Consider the following 23,396-nt stretch of genomic DNA (forward strand, 5'->3'; position numbering starts at 1 on the left):
ACCTGTCCACCACATCAAAGAGAAACTGCGTCTCAGCTTCCTTCCCCTCCCACCTGAACATTCCTCCCCATCCCTGTGATCTCCTGGAGGGTGTTTGCCCTTTCCAAGCTGCTGGAGGCTGAAGAATTTGAGATCTGAAATTCAGGTCCCTCCCAGCCCTTCTCTTTCCTTCTGGGAAGGGAGTGGACTGTAACTCACACATGAACACTGGAAGAAGGTCCAGGGTTATAAAGACTAGGACTAGCCACCTGAGAAACAGTTTTTACCCAAATGCGATTTTGGTTTTGGTGGCACTGTGGGTTAAACCACTGAGCCTAGGGATTGCCGATCAGAAGGTCGGCAGTTCGAATCCCCACGACAGGGTGAGCTCCCGTTCCTCAGTCCCAGCTCATGCCCACCTAGCAGTTCGAAAGGACGTCAAAGTGCAAGTAGATAAATAGGTACCGCTCTGGCGGGAAGGTAAACGGTGTTTCCGTGTGCTGCTCTGGTTCGCCAGAAGCGGGTTAGTCATGCTGGCCACATGACCCGGAAGCTGTACACTGGCTCCCTCGGCCAATAAAACGAGATGAGCGCCGCAACCTCAGAGTCGGCCATGACTGGACCTAATGGTCAGGGGTACCTTTACCTTTACCTTTAAGGAGTATGTAAGGAAATCAGCCCTGCATGCTCACTGGAAAGACAGATCCTGAAGCTGAGGCTCCAGTACTTTGGCCACCTCATGAGAAGAAAAGACTCCCTGGAAAAGACCCTGATGTTGGGAAAGATGGAGGGCACAAGGAGAAGGGGATGACAGAGGACGAGATGGTTGGATAGTGTTCTCGAAGCTACCAGCATGAGTTTGACCAAACTGCGGGAGGCAGTGGAAGACAGAAGTGCCTGGCATGTTCTGGTCCATGGGGTCACGAAGAGTCGGACACGACTAAACGACTAAGCAACAACAACAACAAAATGGGAGGTTATTTTTAAAAATGGGGTATCAGAGTTTTTAGGGGGCTAACTAGCTTGGGATAGCAGGCTTGTTGGGTTTTGAATGTCTTATGTAGATTTTTCGTTGTTCTGTATGGGGCAATGACAATAAAAGATTATCGTATCGAACACAGACACCCAGAGCTTTGCCTGGTCTGCTCCCTTCTCACCGTCTCCTGCCTGCCCAACCGAACCACATTACAACTTAAGTTTTCACTCACAATTTTGTGCTGAGGCCAGGTGGAAACTGCTGTCAATTTGAAGGAAATGGTTGGAAAATTGCTGCGCTTAAACCCATTTGTCATTAGCGCGCACCAAAATCATAGAGGGAGAAGAGGCCAGTGGCAGGAACCGGCTGCTGTTTCCTCTGCCTCCCTGATCATTATGGCATTTGTATACAAACGTCCAAATTGAGGGGGGGGGGGGGAGAGAGAGAGAGAGGGAGAGAGAGAGAGAAAATTGCCTCTTAAGGAATCAGGAAGGCAGATGAAATTCTCCCTCTCTGCTCTCTCTCTCTCTCTCTCTCTTGGCTTGAAGAACGTCAATCCCATGCTAACCTCAGAAAGGGTTCAGAAAAGGGGCAACCCCAATGATCAATAGGATGGAGCGACTCCGCCACAAAGAAAGATTGCTGCATTTGGGGCTTTTTAGTTTAGAGAAAAGGCGAATAAGAGATTTTGACTAATCCTCCTTCAAAGCCATCTAAGTTTGAGGCCCTCACTGCTTCCTGCAGGAGCGAGTTCCACAGATTAACTAAGCAGCGCTTGAAGAAATCCGTTCTTTCATCTGTCCTGAGTGTTGGTGCTGACCTTTAAAGCGCTAAACAACCTCGGCCCAGTAGACCTGAAGGAGCGTCTCCACCCCCATCGTTCCGCCCGGACACTAAGGTCCAGCGCTGAGGGCCTTCTGGCGGTTCCCTCGCTGCGAGAAGCCAAGTTACAGGGAACCAGGCAGAGGGCCTTCTCGGTAGTGGCACCCGCCTTGTGGAATGCCCTCCCACCAGGTGTCAAAGAGAAAAAAAACTACCAGACTTTTAGAAGACATCTGAAGGCTGTTTAGGGAAGCTTTTAATGTTTAATAGGCTATTGTATTTTAGTGTTTTGTTGGAAGCCGCCCAGAGTGGCAGCCAGATGGGCGGGGTATAAATAATAAATTATTATTATTATTATTATTATTATTATTATTATTATTATTATTATTCCAACCTTCAACTTTGTTCGATGCCCATCAGTTCTGATGTTGCGGGGGGGGGGGGGGGAACAATGCTTTTTGCTTTCCAATTTCTCCATGCTACGCTTGATTTAATAAACTTCTGTTGTGTTGCGTCTTCTCCCTTCCTTCCTCTAAACTAAAAATAAAATAAAATGCTGCAACCTACATTTCTTTCTGATTTTGCCTGCCCTTTTCTGAACCTTTGCGGAGAGGTGACCAGAACTGGGCACAGTATTCCCAAATGCCGTTGCAACTGCGATTTATATTATGATAGCGGCAGTATTATTATTTTCAATTCCATTCCTAATGGAGACACACCTTCTCTTCTGTTGGCTTGGATCCAAGTGTGGTGTGCCCCTCCCCCCTTCCTGTCATGCAGGATCCCACCTTGTTTATAGACTCCTTGTTTATATTCCATCCAGAGACTTTGCTAAAGGCTTGTGAGCTGCATTCCTTCCAGGGAGCGGGTGGGTAGGTGGGGGGAAACTCAGGCTGTTGATCAAATTAGAGAGCTTTTCAGGGCTTGGCTCACACGTTTGGAACGAGATGCTATTTAATGAAGTGCAAAGCAGCTGGGATCCAATTTGCATAAATCTGCATTGCCAAGGTGTTGCGTAAACAACAGCCCCTAGATACCAGCCGTACAAAGTGGATCCCTTCATTGCTTTACTTCAAGGTGATGCCATTAATAAAGGTGGGAATTGCCATTTTATACAATTTTGCTGCTAATTGCTCTCTCCCACTCTCCCACGTTTTCCTGTGTAAAAGTCCAGGTGTTAAAAAACAACAATAACCAGCTGCAAACATAAAACCACAATAAAACCACAATAAAACCATAAAAAATATAAATAAAAACCCAATGTGACCTTCTCAATGGCCAGTTGGCTTTTGTGGGTGAGACCTGACCAGTGGTGGCCCCCGAGGGTCAACTATGAGCTTATGATATCTTTGATGACTTGATAGAGGCTTTCAGTCTGAGTCCCATGGAAGGTCAGCTGCCAGCGCCAATCACACGGTAGCTGCTAAGTGCTGGCTTTCAAAGCGCTGGCTCCCAGCACCCATTAGCTGTTGGGTACTGGGAGCCCTCCTGACTGCTGTAAGGCGTTCCAGATGGAGTCGATCCAAGTGGAGTTTCACTGATCCACTGACAGGGAGCCCCACTGGCCAAGGAATAGCCCTTCCAACTGTTCCTCTACAGTCATGGATTCATTTCCCCCTACCTGATCGGCGGTTTGAATCCCCGCGACGGGGTGAGCTCCCATTGCTCGGTCCATGCTCCTGCCAACCTAGCAGTTCGAAAGCACATCAAAGTGCAAGTAGATAAATAGGTACCGCTCCGGCAGGAAGGTAATTTATTTAGCGTTTTTGTTTTTGCAGCTTTTTCGTTTTGTTTTTGTGACTTTGTGGAACCCAGTTCAGCTACTGATGGATTGATTGTATGACTGCAGTATGTAATGGTTCTAGGGGTTGCTCATGCGTAAGCCGGTGCAAACACCTGGCTGGGTTGCCTGAGTGAACCTTTTCTGTCCGGACAGCCACTCACCCGTGGCTGCCTCAATTGCTGGCAGAATCCGTCAGTGGGCGTTTCTTAAACTTCTTCCAGCAAAGAAGCTCTTTGATGCTAGTCTCCTCCTACTCTCTCTGTGCGAAAGCCTTCTGCGCAAGGAGGGCGTAGGCAGCGGAGGACTCCTACTCTCCCCACTGGTCCCCGGCAAGGAGTCATGGGACCACCTCGCCGCTTTCCCCATCTACCCCCCTTCTCCACTGGTTCTACGCTGATTCTCTTCCCCAGAAGATGGGCTGCCTCTCCCAATCCCGGGATGCTCTCTGGAATCTCTCTGGATTTTGCTCTCTCCCTCTGGCCCTGATGGCAGTTCCCTGATACAGTACATTGTTTATTGCTTTCATTTTATGAATCAATTGTCTCGTTAGATAGTAAAGTTCATGTTAAATTGCTGTTTTAGGGGTTCTTTTTAAAAGTCTGGAACGGATGAATCCATTTTGCATTGCTTTGTATGGGAAAGTGCGCCTTGGTTTTGGAACGCTTTGGTTTTGGAACAGACTTCCAGAATGGATTAAGTTTGAGTGAGAACCAAGGTACCACTGTATGCCGATATGTCCTTGTATCACATTACCCAAACAGCTAATTACTGACACCTTTATTTCTTTTCTTGGGGTCTCTCTTCTATTTTACCTTTAACCAAACTGCAGCTTCTCCCCACACCTCGCATCCTTGCAGAGAAATGTCGGCGTGCACAACTTTCCATTTAGAAAATTGCTTCCATTTCCCACCTGAGAATTGGTTCAAGTTGCTCCAGCAACTGGAGAACAATATCTCAGGGTCTGCGTCGTGGCAGGAGTGGGTAGTTTTTGAAGCCAATTTGTAGGCTGAGTGCACACACGCTGCTTTGGCCGGTCCTTCACTTAGAGGCAGGGCCAAAGCATGTCAGAATAATGTGTTTGCCTCTTCCAGGGAAGTTGGGAGCTGTAAAGCTCAGCAGCACACCGACTCCCAGAGCTTTGTTGCTTTGCTGCCTTTCATAAAACCTAAGAAGAGCTCTGCTGGATGAAGCCAGTGCCTCGTCCTGTCCGGCATCCTGTTCTTACAGCAGCCAACCACATGCCTCAATGGGAAACCTGCAAGCAGGATTTGAGCATCAAGAGCAGCTCTCCCCTCTTGTGGTTTGCAGCAACTGGTATTTAGAAACATTGCTGTTTCCAACTGTGGAAGACATCCTGGCTAGGAGCCATCGATAGCCCTCTCTTCCATGAGTTTGTCTAATCCTCTTGCCTTGCCCGGTGTTTCCCCTGTGATACCTACTGAAAGCACTCCGGAGATGAAGGCAAAAGGGTCAGGGTTGCTCACAGGCACCTGAAACAAGGGCAGCTGCCAGGGACAACAGCTGCCATGGGTCCAACCGACCACGAATCCACCTTTGCCTTTGGCCAGCAAGCAGAGTGGTTAGCTGTCTCCAGCCCTTGGGGCAAGCTTGGTCTGCCAGGGGGTCAAAGTCGGCCTGCGGGACCATTTCCCCCCAACTGTGCCCACTAGGTTCCGGGGGTGGCATGACCCAGGAGAGGGTCTTCTCTGTGGTCGCCCCTGAGCGGTGGAGCTCCCTCCCCACAGAAATGTGGGGATGTTCAGGGATGCAGGAGGGGATATATTTTTTGATTATATCCTTTTCCAACTTGTGTTAACAAGTTCCTCAATTTAGCAGAGTAACATTCCCCTTTTTAAACTTGCAGCAGATGTGTTTGCTCAGGCTCGCTAAAGCCTCCATAATAACTGCTCTGGTAAAAAGGTAAAGTGTAAAGGGAACCCTGACCATTAGGTCCAGTCATGACCGACTCTGGAGTTGCGACGCAGAGCAGCGCATGAAAACGCCATTTCCCTTTCCACCGGAGTTCCACCTATTTATCTACTTGCACTTTTGACGTGCTTTCAAACTGCTAGGTTGGCAGGAGCAGGGACCAAGCAACGGGAGCTCACCCCGTTGCAGGGATTCGAACCGCCGACCTTCTGATCGGCAAGTCCTAGGCTCTGTGGTTTAACCCACAGCACCACTCGCATCCCTCAACTGCTCTGGTATTTTCCCCTTATTCCCTCATAAAAGATAAGACATGACACAGTCTTCTATAAAAGTATAAAAAGGGAGGTTTACTCACATATCATTCTGTTGACAATAGGATCCCAGAAGGCGGACTTGGCTTAGAAAAGTAACATATACCCGGAAACTATCTCATAAGAAGACAGTCCCTTTGTCCTCTCTTGGCTGGAGGCTAAGAGAGCATCTTTGGCTAAGCAGATGTTGCTTCTTCAATGCATGTAGTCAAAAAGAGGGAGATGGCTGCCCTACCCTGTGCTTTTGTCATTACCTGCACAGGTGAGGCCACGCCCACCTCTAGTCACATGCAGAGGAAGTCTGTCCCATCCCAGAAGGAAAAAGGAAGTTTACCTGCTGGCTGGACAAACATTCCTCCCCATGTGTAAACATGTTCACTCTAGGAATGTTGTACTTGACTGCTCTTGTGTTTCACATCCCACAAGAAATATGTCTGGCACCTTCATGACACAGCTGATGAAGGATGCTGAAGACACACTTCTGGTGTATGTTCTTGGGACCCACCTTATCTGTGTAATTGTAAGGTGTTTTCGATATTTTGTATTTTAAGGCTGTAGCCCACCCTGGGAACTTAGGGTGAAAGGCAAACTATTATTATAATAGCAGCAGCAGCAGCAACAACCACCACCCATGAAACTCAGGCTGAGAAGAGGTGAAGGAAAAAGGGCACTGGGCATTAACTTGGCCCAAAATAAAGCCAGGGTTAAATGCTGTTCTTTTTGCAGATGAGGAGAGATGAGTTTAATGGACGCTTGAGGGCTCAAGAGCAAGAGTGGGGGCAGCAGCCCTGCCTGCGCTCAGCTTTGTTGACAATCCTGACTTGTTGCAACATCAAACACAGCCTTTGCCTCCAAACCATTTTCCACTGTTTGCTTTAGCGGACAACTCTTGTCTTTATTGATTGCAAGCCACAGGTGGGCATGGGCTGAGTGTGGCATCAGAAGGCAGCCTGGGGCCATCAATCAATGTCAATCCTGTGGAGCCAGATGGTGTCCCAGTTCAGAGGAATGCTTTGATCCTTGTTGTGTGTGTGTGTGTGTGTGTGTGTGTGTGTGTAATAACCCCCACTTTCTGAGCTTTGATGGTGGAAAGTTTGTCCTCTGAACCTTTTAGACAGTGGGGCCTACAGGAAGCAAAGCAAGCCTTGTCCTCTTCCATGGTCTACAGGAGAGCTTCCCAAACTGTGTCACGACACATTAGTGTGTCGGCTGCAGTGTGCAGGTGTGTTGCAAGAACGCTCCCTGTGCTCCTCCTTGGGCTGGTTTGCTAGTAAAACTGGTTTGCTAGTCAAACTGAATTACTGTGTCATGAAACGATGCATTTCTCAAAAGTGTGTCACCAACATGGAAAGTTTGGAGTGGGCACTTTTTACCACCTTTGGTGGACCTGCCCAAAGGTTAAAGCTTTCTGGGAAATGATCTATAATGAAATTAAGAAGGTCCTTAGGTGGACTTTTCCTAAGAAACCAGAGGCTTTTCTCTTGGGCATGGTTGGCCAATTGGTGTTAAAGAAGGATAGGATTTTCTTTATGTATGCCACCACAGCAGCAAGAATTCTACTGGCAAAGTATTGGAAGATGCAAGAACTACCTACTCTGGAAGAATGGCAAACAAAGGTGATGGACTTTATGGGACTGGCTGAGATGACGGGCAGAATCCGCGACCAGGGGAAGGAGACAGTGGAAGAGGACTGGAAGAAATTTAAAATATATCTCAAAAACTATTGCAAAATTGAGGAATGTTAAGATGTCAGGGGGTAAGAGGCAGAGAACTGCAGCAGTAACTAAAAAACTAAAGGAAATTTTATGAAAGGGAATTAAGACAATTGACTAAAGGGTTGCTAAAGAATCACTAAACAAGGATGCAGGGATGGGGAGGTATGGGGAAGTCAAAAGAAAGAAGGGTATGAAATTATGATTTTGAAGTTATATTGGTTTAATTGTTTTATATGTTTTTGCTTGTGTTTCCTGTTTTTCTTCTGTTTTTCTTCTGTTTGTCTTGTTCTGTTTTTATTATGTGTTTGAAAAACGAATAAAAATTATTTAAAAAAAAAAAAGGAAAGTTTGGAGTGCTCTGGTCTACACCTATTTAACACAACAAGTTTGGCTCCGCCTAGTCAGCTGGTGTTTTGATATGCTGCTGGACAGGTGTCATTGCTCTTCAGCAGGGACAAATTTTGCTCATACAATTTCACCGTGCAAACAGCATTGGCTGAGCTTTCTTTTTCTGCACCAGGACCTCAATACCTCAAGGACCACCTCTCCCCATATGAACATCCCGAGACCCTGTGATCCTCCTCTGGGGCCCTTCTTTGTGTGCCTCCTCTGTGAGAGGTCCAAGAACAGGCCTTTTCTGCGGTGGATCCTCACTTGCAGAGTCCTTTGCCCAGGGAGGTTCGCCTGGCACCTGTGTTACTTATCATTAAAGGTAAAGGTCCTTTAATTACCATTAAAGGGACCCCTGACCATTAGGTCCAGTCGTGGCCGACTCTGGGGTTGCGGCGCTCATCTCGCTTTATTGGCCGAGGGAGCCGGCATACAGCTTCCGGGTCATGTGGCCAGCATGACTAAGCCGCTTCTGTTTTGTTTTTTGTTTTTTATAATAATATTTATTAAAGTTTCAAAAGAATTACAAAAAGGAAAAAAGGAAAGGAAAACAAAAAGTACAAAATACGGAAAAAATAAAAAAGCAATTAAAAACATTTCAATCTTTCCATGTCTTATTTTTCTTTTACTTATTTCCCTGACCTCCTCACACCTCCCTCTTTTGTATTCTAGTTCAATTGTTGTTTTGCATTTATCTTAACAATCCATTTTTATGTACCCCTTAGCCACCTTATTGCTAAAACCACTTACCTTCATTCCAACCTCCCTCTAACATTCCTTAATTTTACAGTGTTTCTGTAAATAGACTTTAAATTTCTTCCAATCTTCTTCTACTGACTCTTCTCCCTGGTCACGGATTCATGACTAAGCTGCTTCTGGAGAACCAGAGCGGCGCATGGAAACGCCGCTTACCTTCCCACCGGAGCAGTACCTATTTATCTACTTGCACTTTGATGTGCTTTCGAACTGCTAGGTTGGCAGGAGTAGGAACCGAGCAACGGGAGCTCACCCCATTGCAGGGATTTGAACCGCCGACCTTCTGATCAACAAGTCCTAGGCACTGTGGTTTAACCCACAGTGCCACCTGTGTCCCTACTTATCATCAGGTGCCAGGTAAAAATATTCCTCATCTTCAAGGCCTTTGGCTGATTAAAAAGGCCTTTTAAACCACGAGGGTTATTGTTATTGTTAGTTAATATGCATTTTTGTGTTTCTATATTGTAAACTGCTCCATGATCTTCAGATGGAGGGCGGTAAGGACATTTAACAAATGCATAAATAAATGGTTGCATGTTTGGAGAAAGAACCAGCAGGGAAGATGTCATTTATGGAATTTGTTCCCACAGGAGAATTTAATGGCCACCAGCAATTAGCAGAGGATTAGACAAATTCTTGGAGGACCTACTAGCCAGGATGCCTTTGGAGGCTGTAATGCTTCTGAATACCAGTACAGTGGTACCTCAGGTTACATACACTTCAGGTTACAGACTCTGCTATCTCAGAAATATTACCTCAGGGTAAGAACTTTGCTTCAGGATGAGAACAGAAATCGTGTTCCAGCGGCGTGGCGGCAGCAGGAGGCCCCATTAGCTAAAGTGGTGCTTCAGGTTAAGCACAGTTTCAGGTTAAGAACGGACCTCCAGAACGAATTAAGTACTTAACTCGAGGTACCACTGTAGCTGGGAACCACAAGAGGAAACCTTTGGGCTTGCACACTTCCCTTTGGGGCATCTATTGGCCACTGTGAGAAAAGGATGCTGGACTAGAACGGCCCCTGGCCTGATCCAGCAGCCTCTTTTGATGTTCTGATGTTCTTATGGTGGACACACTCAGCTCCTGGAAGGAGAGAGAGAGTGGGCCTGAGTTTCCGTCTGCCCTCCTACTTTGTGCTCTGTCCAGGGTCCTGAATTAATAGCTGTATTTGCTGCAGGTTGCTTCACCACACAATTTCCCCTACTATTACCATGAAGAAGAAGAGTTTGGATTTGATATCCCGCTTTATCACTACCCGAAGGAGTCTCAAAGCGGCTAACATTCTCCTTTCCCTTCCTTCCCCACAACAAACACTCTGTGAGGTGAGTGGGGCTGAGAGACTTCAAAGAAGTGTAACTGGCCCAAGGTCACCCAGCAGCTGCATGTGGAGGAGTGGAGACGCGAACCCGGTTCCCCAGATTACGAGTCTACTGCTCTTAACCACTATACCACATGACCAGGTGACCTAACACAATCCTTATTTCTTTTTTCTTTTTAAATTTTTTTTATTGAAAATTAAAAGAGAACATATTATCCAAAAGCCTGGGATGCGGGTGGCGCTGTGGGTAAAAGCCTCAGTGCCTAGGACTTGCCGATCGAAAGGTCGGCGGTTTGAATCCACGCGGCGGGGTGCGCTCCCATTGCTCGGTCCCAGCGCCTGCCAACCTAGCAATTGGAAAGCACCCCTGGGTGCAAGTAGATAAATAGGGACCGCTTACTGGAGGGAAGGTAAACGGCATTTCCGTGTGCTGCGCTGGCTCGCCAGATGCAGCTTTGTCATGCTGACCACGTGACCCGGAAGTGTCTTCGGACAGCGCTGGCCCCTGGCCTCTTAAGTGAGATGGGCGCACAACCCTAGAGTCGGACACGACTGGCCCGTACAGGCAGGGGTACCTTTACCTTTACCTTATTATCCAAAAACATATCATCCTTATTTCCCCCCTTTTTTCCTCCCTCCCCCACCCTCCCACACAAAACCCACCCACCCCCACCCACGGCTTCCCTCAGTTCCAGTCTTTGGTTTCTCTGAGAATGCTGTTTTCTATGTTACACAGTTGTATAGATCCTCAAACTATTTAGCTGATTATTATCAATAATCAATAAGTTTGTGAATGTTTATTCAAAGCCAGCCAAGGAGTCCAGTTCACTTTGTTGTGTCTTCAGATACTTTGTATTTTTTTTTAAAGTATATTTATTGAATTTTCCAAAAATTAGTTTAAAAAACAAAAAGAAAGAAAAAACAGCAAAAATACAAAGAAACACAAAATTAAAACAGATACAATTTCCAATACTTATTTCCATTAACTTGTTTCTCAGACCTCCTCTCACCTTCCTTTCTTGTATTCCAATTTAAAATTTTAATTCAACAAATCCTTATATTCAAAATTAAACATCAAATACTTAAACAACATTACTCATTACACTTTTCCTAAAGTCGACCAAAATATCCCTTCCATGGCTTTCCCCAATTCCAAACAGATAACAGAACATAGTAAAAATAAAGCAAGTTATAGTTATATACCCTTTGGATTCCCAGACCCCACCCACCCCTTTCCTGGTTTCAGTCCCCAAAAAATGTTCATCAGTTCGATATCTTGTCTAGCCTGGAGATCTCACGTCTGAGGCTTTTAAATCTCTTTCAGCCCCTCTCTGCCGGCCTTTTTGATAGTCCTTAATGTTAAACCCCAGATTTCGAAAAGGCTTTGGCCCAACAGGGTTCATATTCTTCCCAGCCAACCCTCCATACTTAAAACCTCTAGGGTACCCCAACATACTCCTGTCTTCAGATACTTTGTAAAGGGTTCCCATTCATCTTTAAAGTCACAGTTATCCTTGTCCCGTAGCTTATATGTCAGTTTTGCCAGTTATGCATAGTCCATCAATTTTTCTTGCCATGATTCTTTAGTTGGGGTTTCTTCAGTCTTCCATCCTTGTGCTATTAGAACTCTCGCGGCCAACAAAAGCCTTATTTCACTTTTGCACAAGGCACAGCCCATGTCTGCTCTGTAGAAACAAGAGAAGAAGAAGAAGAAGAGTTTGGATTTGATATCCCGCCTTTCACTCCCTTTAAGGAGTCTCAAAGCGGCTAACATTCTCCTTTCCCTTCCTCCCCCACAACAAACACTCTGTGAGGTGAGTGGGGCTGAGAGACTTCAGAGAAGTATGACTAGCCCAAGGTCACCCAGCAGCTGCATGTGGAGGAGCAGAGACGCAAACCCGGTTCCCCAGATTATGAATCTACTGCTCTTAACCACTACACCACACTGGCAGGGAAAGAGAGCCATGGGGTGGTGAAGGTGCCTTGGCTTTGACGGCGGACAGCTGGCTTCAAATCCCCACTCAGATATGAAGCATGCAAGGACCATCTCTCTGCTTCCCCCTTCTGCGCTCCTTGGCTCAAACAAGCTCTTCTGTTTTAACAATCCAACTGGGTCGGGGCCAGGTGGCCAGCCTGCCTGATGATTATGACGGAGTGGGGAGGCCCTTAACATAAGAGCAGGATCCAAGCGCAAGATAATAGCAATGCAATAAGGGCTTGCTGGATCAGGCCAACGGCCCGACTAGTCCAGCATCCTGTTTTCACAGTGGATAGCCAGATGTCTTTGTTGGGAGACCCGCAAACAGGATTTGAGCACAAGAGACCTTTTCCCAACTGGAGGCAGAGTATAGTCCTCTTGGCTAGTAGCCATCAATAGCCTAATCCTCCTCCGCTAATTTTTTCTGATCCTCTTTTAAAGCCATCCAGGATTATGGCCATCACTGCCTTCTGTGGGAGCGAGTTCCATCATGCAATATGTGCTATGCCTTTCTTCTTCTCAGGTCGCATCTGCTGCAGTTTATTTGACATTTTGGTTTTAATCTATGGGTGGGAATTTTTAGCTAGCCCCACCTGCGTGGACCAACTCTAACAGGTGGAAGGGCCAACCCATTACATGGCATCATTATGGCACATTATGGGTTGTCCAACCCACTTGTCCAAATCTCTTGTGCAGCAATTTCAAAGCCATCTGTCTGATTGCAGAACAAGATGCTCCTCTACTTTTATTCTCTGTGCTTTAGGAAGCTGGCAAAAAGCTTCATGTTATAGCTTCCATGGCTGGGCACCTGGGAACCCCAGCGCAGCCCCCTCTACAAGCCCCGTGTGGTAGAAATGTTCATTATCACCATCATGGTTTATTTGTACGCTATCTTTCTATAGTCCAAACCTTGCTTAAGGCAATTCACAACATGAAAATATTTACACAACGACAAAGATATAACAAAAGTAAAGGTAAAGGGTAAAGGGACCCCTGACCTTTAGGTCCAGTCGTGGCCGACTCTGGGGTTGTGGCACTCATCTTGCTTTACTGGCTGAGGGAGCCGGCGTTTGTCCGCAGACAGTTTTTCTGTGTCTTGTGGCCCGCATGACTAAGCCACTTCTAGCGAACCAGAACAGCACATGGAAATGCTGTTTACCTTCCCACCGGAGCGGTACCTATTTATCCACTTGCACTTTGACATGCTTTCGAACTGCTAGGTGGGCAGGAGCTGGGACAGAGCAACAGGAGCTCATCCCATCATGGGGATTCGAACCGCCGACCTTCTGATCAGCAAGCCCTAGGCTCTGTGGTTTAGACCACACCGCCACCCGCGTCCCATAACAAAAGTAAAGGTAAAGTTAAAGGTAAGGGGACCCCTGACCATTAGGTCCAGTCATGGCCGACTCTGGGGTTGCGGAGCTCATCTCACTTTATTGGCCGAGGGAGCCGGCGTACAATTTCTGGGTCATGTGGCCAGCATGACTAAGCTGCTTCTGGTGAACCAGAGCAGCACACGGAAACGCCGTTTACCTTCCTGCCAGAGCAGTACCTATTTATCTACTTGCACTTTGACGTGCTTTCGAACTGCTAGGTTGGCAGGAGCAGGGACCGAGCAACAGGAGCTCACCCCATTGCGGGGATTTGAACCGCCGACCTTCTGATCGACAAGTCCTAGGCTCTGTGGTTTAGACCACAGCGCCACCCGTGTCCCCTGACAAAAGTAATAAGCAATAAATAAAAACATATCAAAACAAGCACAACAAAATTAAATTATCCTTGCATATGTCATAAAACATCTAAAATTAAAGAGACAGAAATTAATATCGATCACAGCGAAATCAAGCATTTCCAAGATTAAATCTTGACCCCCTACAAAAAAAACCCTAAACAAGACCCCACCCCAAGAGTCTTCATTCAAGGCTGGTTGACCCATTGATCAGGGATGCTGTTGCCTGCAGATTCCCTGCCATGGTGGAAGGTCTGGTGGCCTAGATCAGTGTTTCCCAACCTTGGGCCTCCAGCTGTTTTTGAACTACAATTCCCATCATCCCTGACCACTGGTCTTGCTAGCTAGGGATGATGGGAGTTGTAGTCCAAAAACAGCTGGAGGCCCAAGGTTGGGAAACACTGGCCTAGATGATCTTTGAAGAACCCTTGGCTCTTTATTGTTTCCTGTTTTGCAGATCAGCCCCTGCCTCATTGCTCCTCCTGCTGGATATTTATAGCATGGCGGCAAAGTGAGTGCTGCTATTTAGGAAATTGTGCAAGAGGCAGGTGCCGACTTCAAAGAGTCAGGGCTGCATTAAGAAGAAATTGGGGGGGGGAGAGGAAGGATTTAAATAGAAAGAGGCACTAAATAAACATTGGTCAATAGAATGAGCTATTAATCACAGGGAATTTGAAGGCAGGTCATCAAGGAACCGAGTTCATCCCCTGAGAGAGCCTAACTAAGCTATAATGGGTGGGGGGACACCAGCATCAGTGACTCACCCAAGCCGAGTTTTGGTTTTTTTGGTTTTTTTTTTTTTGCTGAGTTTTAAGTATGGGCTGTTTTCTGTTGTAACAAACCTTCCTTGCTGCCTTTTTATTGTCCTTTTTTGTTTTTAATTATTACAAATGGCATGTTTGTCGCTGTTTGCTGGCAAGCCGCCCGGGGTTTTCATTTATAAATGGAATAAGTAGAATAATTTTAGATGAATAAATTAATAATTAAGGACACAAGAGCATCGAGAAGTAAGGAACAGAAACTGCCTGCATTTTCATTATCCCACCCTCTGCACTGCCTCAATCTCTCTTCACAAAGAGCTGCCTCTCCTTTCACAATGGGACGTTTTGCCCAAAAGGCTGGTCTTTCAAGAAGCCAACCCTAATTCTTTTTTATTAATGATTTGACAGAAGTATATAAACAAGCAAGCAAAACCCAAACTTGTATGGGTACGTCTCTCAATCACGTGTCTGCTATATACATTTTAAATAACAAGAAGGAAGAACAATATATATGAATGTTCGTAGGGACAGGATTAAAGTTCTACAGGGATCTAATATATTTGGAACCACCATATTGATCCTCATGAAGCCACCTTGAAGAATTCTATCTCTATCCTCATGCCTCTGTTTGAATGTTCAGGAAACTTTTTGGATATGTAGGCTTGCCAGGGACACCCCCCCCCCAGTGATGGAATGTCAGGGATACTCTGAGGTATATTGACATCGGATTATCCCCACTAGGGGTACAACTACATGGGCTGAGCCCCCCCCCCCCAATGGACAGCCTGAGAAAAGTGTTGGAGAAGTGAGCTAATCCACACTTTTGCTTGCCTTGCCACTAGCCCTCAGGAAAATCCACTGAATTGGAGCAAACGTCCATCGGGTTTTCTCTGGATTGATGTTCACTCTGATCTAGCATTTAAAAAGTGGGTTTTCTGGGGGAAAGTGGCAAACTGCTTAGGCTCATGCTTTCTAGGCACGAGATAAGCAGAATTGTGGACAAACCCTTAGACTTGCCGATCAGAAGGTCGGTGGTTCGAATCCCCATGATGTGGTGAGCTCCCGTTGCTCGGTCCCTGCTCCTGCCAACCTAGAAGTTTGAAAGCACATCAAAGTGCAAGTAGATAAATAGGTACCACTCTGGCGGGAAGGTAAACGGCATTTCTGTGCGCTGCTCTGGTTCACCAGAAGCGGCTTAGTCATGCTGGCCACATGACTCGGAAGCTGTACGCCGGCTCCCTCGGCCAATACAGCGAGATGAGCGCCACAACCTCTGAGTCGGCCACGACTGGACCTAATGGTCAGGAGTCCCCTTTACCTTATGGGGGATCCGCCTGGGGGTCTTGGGTCTGTTGTTATAATAAGCACAAATCCATCACACGGATGGCTGGTTCTCGCACCAAGTCAGCTGCAGCTCTAACGCCTCCCCAAACCATATTCTCTGCACCCCCCCTGCCATTGTAGACACACAATAAACCGAGTTGTCATTAACGAGAGGATTGCCAGGCGCCTGGGCTATTTTAAATCTTTAACAGACACATTACCTTCCATTTGGGATTCATCATCTCGCTGCACAAGCACAAAGGAAACATCCATCACAATTAGCGTAATGTCCTGAAAGATGTAGAAAAGGCAGAAGGAGGCACTGGAGGGAAGCAGCAAGGACCGATCCCCACGGTGGCCATCGCTCTGTATTCAGGCATGGAGCCATGACTAGAAGGAGGGGCCGTTGTGAAGACTGAATCCCGGCATCAGGAGTGGAGCAGATTCAGAAATGCCCATCTCCGGTTGGCACAACCATCTCCCACGAGGTGGCCGCAGTCCTTGGAGGCAGGAGACTAGCCTTCCCTTGGAGCTCATAAAGGAGAGGATTATGGCTAAGTAGCTGTAATGGCTATGCTCTTCCTCCACTGTTGGAGGCAGCTATGATTCTATGATTATTGTAACTCACTCTACGTGGGGCTGCCCTTGAGACTGACCCAGAAACTCCAGCCGGTGCAGAATGCGGCAGCAAGACTCCTTACGGGGTCCTCGCCACGGAATCACATTCACCCAGTGCTATACCAGCTGCACTGGCTCCCGGTGGAGTACAGGATCAGGTTTAAGGTGCTGGTTTTAACCTTTAAAGCTCTATACAGCCTAGGACCCTCGTACCTACAGGACTGCCTCTCCTGGTATGTCCCACGGAGGACCTTATGGTCTTCAAACAAAAACATCCTGGAGGTCCCGGGCCACAGGGAGGTTAGGCTGGCCTCAACCAGAGCCAGGGCTTTTTCGGCTTGCGGCCCCGATCTGGTGGAATGCTCTGTCACAAGAGACTAGGGCCCTGCAGGATCTGACATCTTTCTGCAGGGCCTGCAAGACAGAGCTGTTCCACCAGGCCTTTGGCCAAAGCACAGTCTGACCCCCTCCTTTGGTAATCCTCACAGATCTCTATCCCAATGGTTGCCATTAATTTGATTTTGAATTGATTTTAGAATGAATTGATTTTAGAATGCTGTGTTACTTTTATTTTTGTTAGCCGCTCTGAGCCCGGCTTCTGCTGGGGAGGGCGGGATATAAATAAATAATACTATTAATTGCAGGAGATCACTGGCTCTTGTGCTCAGGATCTGCTTGTGAGCTACCCTTTAGGACAACTGGGTGGCCACTGTGAGAACAGGATGGGCCATTCACCTGATCCAGAAGGCTCTTCTTTTGCTAATCATAGCACTGTAGAGTTGGAAGGGATTTTGAGGGTCATCTTGTCCAACTCCCTGCAATGCGGGAATCTCAACTAAAGTGTCCATGTTCTTATGGTCTTACAACCTAGAACAGGAGTAACCAATGTAGTCATGGAGTACACCTTCAATCTCCCCCCATTGTTGGCTGTGTTTGCTGGGGCTGATGGGATTTGTAGTCCACCCTATCTGGAGGGGACGCGGGTGGCGCTGTGGGTTAAACCACAGAGCCTAGGACTTGCCGATCAGAAGGTCGGTGGTTCAAATCCCCACGACGGGGTGAGTTCCCGTTGCTCGGTCCCTGCTCCTGCCAACCTAGCAGTTTGAAAGCATGCCAAAGTGCAAGTAGATAAATAGGTACCGCTCCGGTGGGAAGGTAAACGGCGTTTCTGTGCGCTGCTCTGGTTCACCAGAAGCGGCTTAGTCATGCTGGCCACATGACCCGGAAGCTGTATGCCGACTCACTTGGCCTATAGAGCGAGATGAGCACGCAACCCCAGAGTCGGTCATGACTGGACCTAATGGTCAGGGGTCCCTTAACCTTTACCTTTATATCTGGAGGGCACCAACTTGGTTTTCTCTGCCTAGAACCTGCTAGCATTCAGGGAAGGGCCTTCCCATTAGGGAAGTGAAAACAGAAGAGGGAGGGGAATTTGCCAGAGTTTGCTAATTCGTCCCATGTCTGGAAAAGGAATCAGTCCAGTGAAGGTGATCTCTATCATCTGGCTCCTCCTTCAGCTGGCTCCTTCAACCCTGTATCGGCTCTGCACACTTTCCTGGACAACCTGGAGATTTCTGGAGTGAGGTTCCTAGGGATCAGAACGCCCTGAAAGTCTTCCCACCTCATCCACTCTGGCTAAAATATTGATGTCAGCTGGGTGGGACTTGTCAAATTGCCACCTCTCAGCTCTGCCCCAGCAGAGAAACTCTGTTACCTTGAAAGGTATGCTCCATGAGAGATGGATGGCATCTTTGTTCCCCGTAAAAGTAATGGATGGCTGATTAGAAGGTACAAGAGAGGCTGTAAAGGAGACAGATCAAACGTGTCAGGGAGACTCGAGATTAATTGTGGGACAAGCTCTTAGAGGCCCACCAGGCTAAATCAATCTCAGGGAATCCTTGGCAGTTGACCAAAGACCGCTCTGTCACCCTGAAGCCTTGGCTGGCTGGGGGATTGAAAGGAAGGGAGCACCAGCTTGAGAAGAGGGTGCTTCTCGCCCTTGGAAGGTGGTCACCCAACCCAGCACCCAAGAATGACGCAGCAAAGAAGACGAGGAGAAATCACATGGCAACACAATGGGAAATATGGCTCAACACATTTTATTGATTGGTTGATTGTGTGATGGCCTGGGACTCGGGCTCGGGCTCGGAACCAGAGGAGACTCAGTCTGCACCGGATCCTTTGCCTCAGGCATCACCTGAACCAAGTCTGGGGCCTGATCCTGAAGAGCCCCAGTCTGCACAAGTTCCCCTGCAACAAGCACCAGCTGGGTCGCGTCAGGGGCCTGAGCCTGCCCTGGCTCCAGATGCGGGGATTACCTCGTTGCCTCCAGCTGGGCCATCACTTACAGCTGCTCCACTACTGGTTGGGTCAGGGGAGGCTGAGGCGGCCTCTGGGTCTAGTAACCCACCGATGTCTCCCGAGCTGCAGAGACTGAGGTCTGAGAGAAGGAGAGGCCTAAGTACTTGCAGGAGGAGTGCTTGCCTTCAGGCGAAACAGGGAGGTGAGTCGCCGGGGGATCAGGACCAGCTGTTACCCCAACAAAGATAAAAGGCTGTCGGATCCTGTCCCAGGTTGCGGGAGCAGCATTGCTGTATGCCAGACCCTGCCTGAGATCCTGTACCTGTCCTTGCCTGGTTTCCCCCTTCATGTCCTGCCTTGGCCCTGTCGGACTGGCTCCAAGTGGAACCTTTGGATTCTGGACTGGTCCTGGACCGCGTTGCAAGGGTTACCCCCAGGCTGATTGCCCCACTGAAAAATACTTCGAGTTGAGTGTGGATTTCATGCTCTTTATTCAGCTCATAGTAGTGAGGAATGGAAGTTCCCCCAGAATGTCTGCTTTATATACATTATTTACCCAATGGGCCCCACGTGATTGGCTAATTCCGGGATTCTCCTGTAGGCCAATCAGGTTGTGGATTCACTTCCACCTGGAGCTGGATTGGGTGGCTCCTGTGGACCAATCAGACTGCTGCATTCTGAATCCTATTGTTCTAGGACCAATCAGACTGCTGCCTTTTGGATCCTAGTCAGCTCAGTACATAACACCCACCTTTTCTTCAAGGAGCTGAAGGTGGAGCACATAGTTCTAACCTTCCTCATGTAATCCCTATAACAACCACCCTGTGAGGCTGGTTAGGCTAACAGGCAGTGACTGGCCCAAGGTCACCAGCCAGTGAACTTCATGGCCATGTGGGGGGAAGATTTGAACCCTGGTCTCTCCCATGTCCTAGTCTGACACTCTAGCCCCTACACTGCCACTGGCTCTCCCTTCAGGTATTTCTGTTAACATTCGCACCAGCGACCTATTTATTTGTGGAGTAGTCCACCCCTCTCCCATTTACACTGCTAGCATGGAAGAGTCTTCATCTGAAACCAGTCCCAGGGGAAGGAGGCTGCCTTCCTATGGTAGTATTCTCACCCACATCATGCTTGCCTTTATATTGTGCCATGCCAGCCCAGTCTCCAAGCGGTGAGAGACTCCAGAGTTCAAGTCTGAGAGGAGATGAACTTATTTGGCAAGAAGTGGAGAGAGGTGAAGGAAGCATGCCTAGAGCCTTGCATTTTTCATCAAAGGCGGCTTGGCTCCTTTCCGTGCCCCCACCCCTGACTGACATACATCATGTAATGCCAGGCAGCAGCTGTGGGCATCACGGGGCAACCACAGTGACGGGAGGCCTCTTGCTGTTTTGGGGGGCTGGCTGGGGTCCTCTCCCCTCTCCTTCCCCACCGCTTTCCTTTATCCTTTCTTTGTTTTCCCTTCCTTTTGCCTCCCCCCATTTGCTCCATCCTTTCCTGAATCCAGAGCTCTCAGCCATCACCCATAACTCCACAGACAAGCTGGAAAGTGTGCAGAGAAGAAGAAGAAGAGTTTGGATTTGATATCCATTCCATTCTCCTTTCCCTCCCTCCCCACAACAAACACCCTGTGAGGTGAGTGGGGCTGAGAGACTTCAGAGAAGTGTGACTGGCCCAAGGTCACCCAGCAGCTGCATGTGGAGGAGTGGGGAAGCGAACCCAGTTCATCAGATTACGAGTCCACCGCTCTGAACCATTACACCACACTGGCTGGAGGGTGACCAAGAGGATCAAGGGCCTGCAAACCAAGCCTTATGAGGAACAGTTGAGGGAGCTGTGTATGTTGAGCCTGGAAAAGAGGAGACTTCTTTAAATATCTTATCTTCAAATATCTTAAGGGCTGTCATGTGGAAGACGGAACAAGCTTGCTTTCTCCTGCCTTGGGGGGGGGGGCAACCCCAAACCAATGGATTCAAAGTACAGGGGTACCTCGGGTTCCAGACGCTTCAGGTTACAGACTCCACTAATCTGGAAGTAGTACCTCAGGTTAAGAACTTTGTTTCAGGATGAGAACAGAAATTGCGCGGCGGCAGTGGGAGGCTCCATTAGCTAAAGTGGTACCTCAGGTTAAGAACAGTTTCAGGTTAAGAACAGACCTCCGCAACGAATTAAGTTCTTAACCCGAGGTACCACTGTAATGGAAAGAAGATTCCAATTCAACGTTGGAAAGAACTTTCTGAGTGTAAGAGCTGTTCAACAGTACAACGGACTCCCTTAGGAACTTGTGGACTCTTCTTCCTTGGAGGTTTTTAAACAGATGAGCATGCACATTTGCCAGGGATTCCTTAGCTGTGATTCTTCCATTGTAGGACTGGATGATCAATCTCTTTGAATGATATAGTTCTGTTGTTGTTGTTGTTGTTTAGTCGTTTAGTCGTGTCCGACTCTTTGTGACCCCATGGACCAGAGCACGCCAGGCACTCCTGTCTTCCACTGCCTCCCACAGTTTGGTCAAACTCATGCTGGTCGCTTCAAGAACACTGTCCAACCATCTCGTCCTCTGTCATCCCCTTCTCCTTGGGCCGTCCATCTTTCCCAACATCAGGGTCTTTTCCAGGGAGTCTTCTCTTCTCATGAGGTGGCCAAAGTATTGGAGCTTCAGCTTCTGGATCTGTCCTTCCAGTGAGCACTCAGGGCTGATTTCCTTCAGAATGGATAGGTTTGATCTTCTTGCAGTCCATGGGACTCTCAAGAGTCTCCTCCAGCACCATAATTCAAAAGCATCAATTATTCGGTGATCAGCCTTCTTTATGGTCCAGCTCTCACTTCCATACATCACTACTGGGAAAACCATAGTTTTAACTATACAGACCTTTGTTGGCAAGGTGATGTCTCTGCTTTTTAAGATGCTGTCTAGGTTTGTCATTGCTTTTCTCTCAAGAAGCAGGCGTCTTTTAATTTAGTTCTACAAATCTACAATTCTATGATTTTACATATAATGGGTCAATTCAGCTGCCTGCAGTTTTGGATTCTCCTTGGGGGCCTGGCTGTCAGGATGAGCTCCATCACTTCAATTTTTTACTACTGCACCGCTGATGCCCAGGATTCCATTAGGCTGGTTTCAGGTCATGCAAATGTCCCACAGGTAACAAGAGTTGTCGACTGGTTCAGAGCCCATTTGCCAGTTCCACAAGGCTGCTGCAGAATGGGGTCACCATCGCCGGTGTCGACAGCAGCAGCAATGCAGAGAGGGAGGAGATGCATTCCCTCTGCAACAAAAGGGCCTCTTTTCATGCAAATTTCTCTTCATGCCAAAATCCCGTTGAAAATTAAGCCAGGAATGTGTTATATAAGCAGACTTATCTTGACACAAAGTGCGACTCTCTCGAGGCTTTTCCATGGAAAGTGACAGCAGCTTTTTAAGTTGCGGTGGGGCTCACTGTGAGATTGGAAACAAGAGGATGAGGAATTAGGTGTAGGAACAGCAAGTCCCTCTCCTTCCATTGTAGCCCCCTCTGCTCCCCCCCCCCAGCAGCCTTCATTGTCTAGGATGGTGTGATGGCCTGGAATTCAGACTTGGATGCTGAACCTGAGGGATCCTGGCCTGCACAGGATTCCCCACCTCCAGAACCAGCTGAGCATCAGCTGAGTCTGCTCTGGCTCCGGAGGTGATGGAGGACCCATTGCCTGCAGGTGCTCCACTCTCAGCCCCGTCAGGGGAAGCTGAGGTTGCCTCTGGGTCTGGTAACCCTCCAGCCTCTCCTGAGCTGCAAGGCTCAGGGCAGAGAGGCGGAGGGAACTAAGTTCCCGCAGGAGGAGTGCTCGCCTCCAGGCCAGGAGAGGGGAGTCACCAGAGGATCAGGGCCACCCTATGCCTCGGGGCAGATAAAAGCCAGCCAGCCCCAGTCCCAAGTTGTGGGAGCAACATTGTTGGTTGCTGGTTCCTGCCTGAACCCTGGCCTGCTTTCCTGCCTGAGCTCCTGACCCGCCCTGGCTCCCTGCTTGCAAGCCTGTTCCTGACTTCACCTGACTCCCTGCCCTGCACCCTGATTCAGCTACTACGGACTGCCTCCACGTTGCACCTTTGACCACGGACCGGACTTGGACCTCGCCTTTCGGGTAACCCACGGGACCAGCACAGATGCTTTCAGGGGTATAATGGGAGCAGAAGCCACAGCACATGGGACTCAGATCATGTGGGATTGTTCACTCTGCAGACTTTAATGAAAACTCGCATCCCAGTCGGTGCCAATGGTTGCGATGACACCAGGAACACACGCAGCTGCCTTATCCTGAGCCAGACCATTGGGTCCATCTGACTGGCAGCAGCTCTTCAGGATTTCGGACAGCGTTCTTTGCCAGCCCTCCCTGGAGATGCCATTGGGGACTGAACCTGGGACCTTCTGCCTGCCCAGCAGGTGCTCTACCCTTGAGATACAGCCCTTCCCCTAATATAAGATGCTGTGCAATAGGGCTGCCTGGATGACCCTGCACCCTGCAATTTCTCTCTCTGTTTATTTAGAGGTTCAGCCTGTACAGGTTATAGAGTCAGACCACTGGCCATTCTAACTCAGTGTTGTCTACACTGACCAGCAGCTGCCCTCCAGGGTTTCAGGCAGAAGTCTCTCCCAGCCCTCTCTGGAGATACCATTGGCCAGGGGCAAAACTAGGCTTTATTTCATCCAGGTCAAAGACCCTGTATGGCACTTCTCC

At 48.2% G+C, this 23,396-nt stretch overlaps 1 protein-coding gene across 1 annotated transcript in view; it reads right to left on the reverse strand.

Annotated features, from left to right (window-relative positions):
* IL1B (interleukin 1 beta) overlaps positions 1-16,180 on the reverse strand; it is a 49,936-nt gene extending 33,756 nt beyond the window's left edge. The window contains exon 1 of the mRNA XM_079987573.1: positions 15,989-16,180. Within this exon, the coding sequence (XP_079843699.1) occupies positions 15,989-16,036 (48 nt within the window). The 5' untranslated portion in view covers positions 16,037-16,180. The remainder of the gene's footprint in view (positions 1-15,988) is intronic.
* Between the last annotated feature and the right edge of the window lie 7,216 nt (positions 16,181-23,396).

The sequence above is a fragment of the Podarcis cretensis genome (genome assembly GCF_951804945.1).
Source record: "Podarcis cretensis genome assembly, chromosome: 8".
Classification (NCBI taxonomy): Eukaryota; Metazoa; Chordata; class Lepidosauria; order Squamata; family Lacertidae; genus Podarcis; species Podarcis cretensis.